General features: G+C 61.9%; 1 protein-coding gene across 1 annotated transcript in view; it reads right to left on the bottom strand.

Annotated features, from left to right (window-relative positions):
• Window positions 1-1,882: 1,882 nt before the first annotated feature.
• H6PD (hexose-6-phosphate dehydrogenase/glucose 1-dehydrogenase) overlaps window positions 1,883-7,482 on the bottom strand; it is an 18,601-nt gene continuing 13,001 nt past the window's right edge. Inside the window, 3 exon segments of the mRNA XM_023747733.1 lie at window positions 1,883-1,974; window positions 1,977-3,242; window positions 4,803-5,072. Coding sequence (XP_023603501.1) covers window positions 1,883-1,974; window positions 1,977-3,242; window positions 4,803-5,072 — 1,628 coding nt within the window.

Below are 7,482 nucleotides of genomic sequence, written 5' to 3'. Positions count from 1 at the left end.
GGGATGGTGCGCGAGCGCCCCCACGTGGCCACCGGGGCACCCGACCTGCAACCACCTGTGCCGCCAGCATCTCTAGAGCAGAGAGGCTAAGATGCTGACCCAGAAAGGGAGGAGACTCCCGTCGGGCACTGATGCTGTGCTGCCGAGGTCAGCGGCCCGCCTGCCGGAGGAAGCAGAATTTTAACGGGAGTGCCCCTGGCTCAGGCACCACCTCCCAGGCTCCCATCGCGCACAGAAGCAATACTCCTTTAAACCCGTAGCCGTGAGGAAAGTCTGAACAGTCAAAAGTAGAGAAACGGCCTAACCGGTTTGGCTCAGTGGATAGAGCGTCGGCCTGTGGACTGAAGGGTCCCGGGTTCGATTCCGGTCAAGGGCATGTACCTTGGTTGTGGGCACGTCCCCGGTGGGGAGTGTGCAGGAGGCAGCTGATCGATGTTTCTCTCTCATTGATGTTTCTGACTCTCTATCCCTCTTCCTTCCTCTCTGTAAAAAATAAAAAAATTTTTAAAAAGTAGAGAAACGGATTTCGGGGCGCCCCTCCTCACCAAGGAAAGCCCTCGCGCCACGCGGACACGTGCCTGTCTGCCGGCGTGTCTGCCACACAGAGGCCAGGAGGCGGGGCTCAGTCACACGAAGCATCTCTTATTCCCTGACAGCCACAGCTGGGGCACGACTAGGTGGAAAGCTGGGATACAGACTGTGTCCTGTCGCTGCTGGTTTTTTAAAAAGCATTTCAGAGACACCCCTGGGGGTCTCAGGAGAACAGGCCCCCGGGCCCCGCTTCTCGAGAGCAGAGCACCCACCTATTCCTGAGGAGCCGCCGCCTTGTTCCCGAGCCTCCCACATGCAGTGGCGCCGTGATCGGCAGGAGGGACGGCAGGCAGGGAGCAGGGAGCCCGGCACTGTGTGAGGAGGGTGCTGCAGCCCCGGCACCACGGCCGCCCCAGCAAAAGGCCTGGCTCCTGTCTGGTCAGATCAGAGCGTCTGGATGGTGCATCGCTTGACCTCACAGCTCTCCCCGCAGTGAGCTGTCCCCATCAGAGAGATTGACTAGGTCTTCCCTGGTAGAACAGGGAGGACACTGGACGTTCCCTGAGATGGAAAGAGCCTTCGTAAGGAGGGACCCCTGGGATGGCCTGATGGTTATGCCCAGCGGGCGGGGCGGGGTCCCCCCATGCAGAGAAGGTCATTACTGAGGAAGGGCTCCTAACAAGTCACGAGGTGTTTGGCACCGTTGTAGCACCCAGTATTAGTGGCAGTGTTCTTGTCTTCATCTTTCTGTCTACAATTGGAGGGTCTGGGGACAGCCAGGATACCAAGGAGGGATGGGAGGCCCCACGAGTCGGGACGAGGAGGAAGGACCGGACACACGGAGCAGGAGGCAGCCCACAGGGGCCAGGACAGCAGCCGATGGCAGAGGCTCCGGAAGGAAACGGGAAGCAGGGCAGCCCCAGCACCTGGCCGGCCTGGCCCTGCACCCACTGTGCCGGGCTCCCTGCTCTCGGCTGCCCGCGCCCTTCTCCACGGGATCCGTCCCAGGGCCCCCCTCCAGGACCCTCCTCGGCCCCCTGCACGCCTCCTGCTGAAGCTGGGAGCTCCCACGCCGCAGCCCGGCCACGAGGAGGGCTGATGTTGACGTGGAACCGCCAGTCTCTCCCAACCTGGATTTGAAGCCTCTCACGAGCCTCCATTTCTTCCTTGTTTCTGGGTCTGACCACATCTGGACAGGGACGGTCAAAGGGGTTGGGATGGGGCCTCTCCCGGGGCTGACCCTGAGGCATCCGATTCCAGAGAGCCAGGCGTCCGGGCAGGTGGCAGGACTCGGGGGAGGGGAGAGGACAGGGGAGAGACAGCCTGGGAGTGAGCAGGGGGCGAGGCCCCATCACCCCAGAAACGCCTCGTAGTCCATGTACCACACCAGCTGGCCTGACACGGGCTGGACGCCCGAGATGAGCCACTAATTGGGCTCGTGGCGACGCGGCTCACCAGCAGGATGATCTCGCGCTTCAACCGGCCCATGACCAGGACCGCCACCCTCCTGGCGCGGTTGATGAGGGGCAGGCTGAGGCTCATGCGGCGGCGCGGCCCGGAGGGGCTCTCCGTCAGCACCACCAGCTGCTCGCCCTCCAGGCCGGTGGGCGACTGCGGGAAGAGGGAGGCGGTGTGCCCGTCGGCGCCCATGCCCAGCAGCACCAGGTCGAAGCTGCTGTTGGCGACCAGGGCGGAGATCTCCTCGGCGTAGGCCTGGGCGCCCTGGTCCTCCTCGGCGCAGAGCCGCTGGCGCAGGTGCACGGGCATGGGGTGGACGTGGTAGTGCGGGAGCCTGACGTGCTGCAGCAGGTGCGTCTGCAGGCCCTGGAAGTTGGACTCAGGGTCCCAGAGCGGCACGCAGCGCTCGTCCACCAGCCACAGGTGCGTGTGGGCCCAGGGGAAGGCGTAGTGGCCCATGGCCAGCTGCTGGAACAGGGCCACGGGGCTGGAGCCGCCCGAGAGCGCCAGGTGGAACTGGCCAGAGCGCCGCACGGCCTTCATGGCGGCCGCCTCGACGTCGTCGGCCAGCTTTGCGATCAGCTCCTCGGGCCAGGCAGTGACCAGCGGGCGATCTCGGTACGTGGACCTGAGAACCTGGAAGTCGCTGGGCGCGGGAGCGGAGCCGGGCCCCGGCACCAGCTGCTCCGGCTGCTGCACCGAGAAGGACAACTGGCCGCCACTGAACTCAAAGTCCAGCAGGTGCCCGTTCTCCGCCCCTCCGGGGTAGAGGCGGGGGGCCTCGCCGGCCAGGCTGTCCAGCAAGGGGGTCCAGAAGGCCCAGGAGGCCAGCAAGTTCTCTGTGGTGATGAAGGAGTCCTTGCGGCCGTGGAAGATGCGGGAGATGAGGACGGAGTAGGCGTCCTGCTCCCGCACGGGACTGTAGGCATAGAAATCAGACAGTGGGCGGCCGAATAGGTGGAGCCCGGGCGGGCCCCCCACCTCCTCCCAGCTGCCGGGCAGCGTGGGCCTGAACAGGTTCCGGCTCACCAGCACCGCGGGGCTGCCCAGCGCGCCGTGCCCAATGTGGAAGATGATCTGGCGCGGCAGACACGCGCTCTGCTCCGCGACCCAGTGCTGCTCGCTCTGCGCACAACACGCCCGGTTCTTGAACAAGACCCGGACGTAGCCCACTCTCTCGTCCAAGGCTTTGCCCGACATCAGGAGGAAAGGGACGCCCTCCCAGCGAAGGTTGTCCAGGTGAACGAGGATGCCTGCGGGGACAGGGACGGTGGAGGTGACACTCCAGCACGGGAAACGGACTTCCCACCCACTCGCCTCCCCTTCCTGCCTCCCAGCCAGCCAGCCCCCTCCCCCAGCCACTCCTCTGGGCACCCACGGCCTTGCTAGGCTCACCCCCCACCTTTCACCCCTCCCATGATCTTCCCTCCAGCAGTGCTCAAAAAGCAGCCTCGCCAGGACAGTGTGGCTCAGTGGTTGAGCATCAACCTATGAACCAGAAGGTTACAGTTCAATTCCCGGTCAAGGGCACATGCCCGGGTTATGGGCTCTATCCCCAGTGTGGGGTATGCAGGAAGCAGCCGATCGATGATTCCCTTTCATCACTGATGTTTCTCTCTCTCTCCCTCTCCCTTCCTCTCTGAAATCAATAAAAATATATTTATAAAGAAAGAAAAAAAAGCAGCCCTAGCCAGTTTGGCTCAGTGGATAGAGTGTCAGCCTGTGGACTGAAGGGTCCCGGGTTCAATTCTGGTTAAAGGCACATGCCTCAGTTACAGGCTCGATCCTTGGCCCTGGTCGGGGCCTGTGAGGGAGGCAACCAATCGTGTCTCTCTCACAGCAACGTTTCTGTCTCCCCCCCTCCCTTCTACTCTCTCTAAAAATCAATGGAAAAATATGCTCAGGTGAGGATTAACCAAAAAAGAAAAAAAGAGAGAAAGAAAAACAGCCTCGGGACCATCGCAGACACCGCCTCTCCTAGACTCCCCGTCCCCGAGGAAGGGGAACTGGGCTGAGGTCGGACCCAGAGCCTCTGAGAAAAGTCCCAGGATGGGGGATGCTGGCTACTGGGGCGGGGGGCGGGGGGTAGGGAGGACTCAGGCGTGCCTGAGCAAGGTCAGGTACAGAAGGGAGGGGGGTGTGCAGGTAAGGAGGACTTTGAGGGCGGGTGGGGGGTGTACTAAGGGCCAGGCGCTGAGCGTCCTCCTGACTCAGTTCCCTGCCCGTGTCCCCATCGCTCTCCCTGCAGATCTCGGCAGGTTTTTCACCATCACTGAACCTCACATTTCCTCCCTCTAAGTGCAGATAGTAACATGCCTGCCACGTGGGTGCATGCGTGTGAGGACTACATGAGATGACGCAGATAAAGTGCCTGGCACAGCAGTGCTGCTCCTGGTGTGGGGTATTATCTGCAGCCTGAGGGAGCACCCTCTCCCAGAAAGCTCTGAGCCTCGGGGACTGCCCAGAGGATGGCTCTGGGGGGCCCTGCCTGACCAGCATGGTCCTTGCCCGCGGGGGGTGCTTGCAGCCTCATTGAGGGGATGGGGGGGGCGGAGCTGGACGTTCACCCACGAGGGCGAGAGCCAGGCGTGAGCCAGCCCTGGAGGATCTGTGGACAGGGACTGAACTGACACTGTCACAGGGTGTCCTTCACCTGAGGGAGCCAGCAGGGGACCTGCTGCTTTAAGCTGATGGGAGGCCCCCGAGTGCCCCTTGAAAACCCCACTTCAAGACCCTTCTGGCCTAAACCCAAGGGCGTCTGGGCTGGGAAAGCAGCGTCCAGTGGGGAAGCCCGCGCCCGGCCCGGGGCCCACCTGCGAAGGTCGGCGTCAGGCTGAGGAAGCCGGCCGGCTTGTCCAGCTCCCTGCGCACCTGCTCGCTGTAGGCCTGGTACTGGCCCAGGACGGCGCTGCCCTTCCGGAGGCCCCGCAGCGCCTGGAAGACCTGCAGTTTGTGCCGCAGCACGTCCTCCGAGCTGCGGACGTCGAGGGGCAGCTCCATGGCCACCAGCGTGAGGATCTCCGTCAGGTGGTTCTGCAGGACGTCTCGGATGACACCGTACTCCTCGTAGAAGCTGGTGCGACCTGGCGGGAGGAGAGGACGGGGAGGCCATAAAGGTGGGGAACACGCCCGATGTCCCGAGGTGCACCAAGACCCCAGCCCGCGTGCCTCGTCCGCACCCCAAGCCCGGTCCACAGAGCCCACAACATGGTTTATGCAGAAACCCTCGAGAGCTGTTTAAGAGAAGGCGTCACACTCTCCGGGCTTCTCTTGTTTGACGGAGGAAACACGAGTTCCGTTTTAGGTGAGTGTCAGGAATTGCGTGGGGCAGGCTCTGGCCCCGGCAAAGGCCAGATTGCACTTGCAGACGCCTGGCCGGCCCTGCCCCGCCCCTCCCTGCATCACGGAGAGGGCCGGGGCTCTGGGGTCTGAGGGCCGCTTACTAGGTGTGACTTCTGAGTGCCTGTGTCTGCCTCCCGCCAATCAACGGGGCTGACGACTGCCACCCGTTACCAAGTGCACCAAGGTGCCAGGCAACATGCAGGCGCCAAGGACACAGACAGGTCCTTGTCCTCGGCTTCCAGGGAGGGGAAATGGGAGGGAGAAAAAAGTAAGTCAACAGAGAAATGTAGAGTTGTGACAGAGGGACAGAGAAGGCCCCTCTGAGACCGAGGAGTCAGCCCTGCAGTGGCAGGGAGAGCAGAAGCCGAAGTAGGATGGAGCCTGGCTGGCTCCTGCGCCAGAAGGAGGGGGCAGGAGGGCAGGGGCCTGGAGCCCAGGTAAGGGGCTGGACTTGCTTCTGAGTTCAGGGGGAGCGCCTGGAGGGTTTCAAGCAGGAAGGGACAAGTTCAGATGCGCCTTCGGCCTAGACGCCGCCTGCTGTGGGGAGAAGGGCTGTAGAAACGAGGAGCCTGGGGACAAGGCTTTAGTGGGAGCACCGGGGCTGGAGGGAATGGACGACTCATTCTGGAGGCGGGACTGACTGGGCTGCTGAGCAAAGAGGAGAAGCCAAAGTAACTCCTAGAATCGGGGCCTAAGCGAAGGACGGCGGTGGAGACATCTGCCAAGATGGGGAGACGGGAGGGACAGTTTGACGGAGGAAACACGAGTTCTGTTTTAGGTGAGTTTCAGCTGGACATCCAGGTGAAGTCAAGTCGGCAGGTGGACAAGGTGAGGGCACAGCCCGCATGACAGCCCGACGCTCGCTGTGGCCTGGCACGGTGCAGAGGCTCACACGTGCCCTCTGGTCACACCCACAGGGCCTGCACGGCAGCCACCGCGACTGTCCCTGCTCCACCAGAGCAAGAGTGTACCTGCCCATGGCGAGTACAGCAGCGCCAGGGGCAGGTTCTCATACACACACACACACACACACACACACACACAGGCCTGCCCCTCTCCAGAGCTCGGCGGGAGCTATGACTGTCAGAGTCAAGTGCAGAGGCTCCAGCTGTCTGAGAGCTTAGGTGCCAGCGCCCAGCTCCTCGCGTGGCCTGGCTCCTATCCGCAGCCGCAGCCGACGACACACAGAGAAAGCTCACATCACGACAGGAGGGCAGTCACGGATGGAGGCTTCACTGCACTGTCCATGATGCAGGCTGGTTCTTACCCCGGCAACGCCACTCGTGCGCGGGTCTCATGATGCAGGCTGGTTCTTACCCCGGCAACGCCACTCGTGCGCGGGTCTCGGGTCTCAGCTCCGGGAGATGTCACTGACCTCTGGCCCACCCTGCGGGCCCCTGCCTTCTGCCAGCCCCTGCCTGACCCAGTGCCCGCCTGTCGCTGCCCCGAGACACCCGAAGCTCCATCGGAGCAGGGGCTGCGTCCCTGTTCACTGCTGCAGCCCTGGCACCTGAGAGCGCGCCGCCCGCAACCAAGGGACACTGTACGGCGGAGGAAACGAACAGACACGCGTCGTCACGGATCAACTGCAAAAAACATGTCGACAGAAAGAAACGTGAATGCTTCCAAAAAAAAATTAATTCTGAACACAGGATGGAAAATGACCAGAAAAAACAGAACTTAAGACAGAGGAAAACTGCTCCTGGGACTTAGAAATGCTTTATGTATCAGAAACAGTGGAAAAGAGTCAGTTACGAGAAGTCAGACCTGAGATTATCCTGAACGCAGGATAAAGGGACAAAAACAGCCACCTCCATCCCACACACAGCACGGCGCCCTTCAAATGCCACAGCCACTGTCAGGGGTCAGACAGCCATGGCAACAACAGGCAGGGGCCAGGCACGGTCTACCGCAGTTTGGAGCACTGCAGGCGAGGAGGGAGGGAGCTTGGGGAGGGACCCGGAGACACCAAAGCCCTGTTTTGAAGTCAGGCTGAGGGGTACGTGGTATTTGCTGTACCATAGTCCTGTAGATCTTACGCGTATTTTGTAAGCATTCTTTTTTATTGTGTCAATATCTAATCCAAACAAACAACAAGGAGGGCTCCTTGTTCAGGCTGGCGTGACCAGCACACTGCTTTCCGCGGCCACC

The sequence above is a fragment of the Myotis lucifugus genome, unplaced genomic scaffold (genome assembly GCF_000147115.1).
Source record: "Myotis lucifugus unplaced genomic scaffold, Myoluc2.0 scaffold_957, whole genome shotgun sequence".
In the NCBI taxonomy this organism is placed as follows: domain Eukaryota; kingdom Metazoa; phylum Chordata; class Mammalia; order Chiroptera; family Vespertilionidae; genus Myotis; species Myotis lucifugus.
Note: the sequence above shows the minus strand (reverse complement) of the source record. Positions and strands in the feature narration are given on the sequence as shown.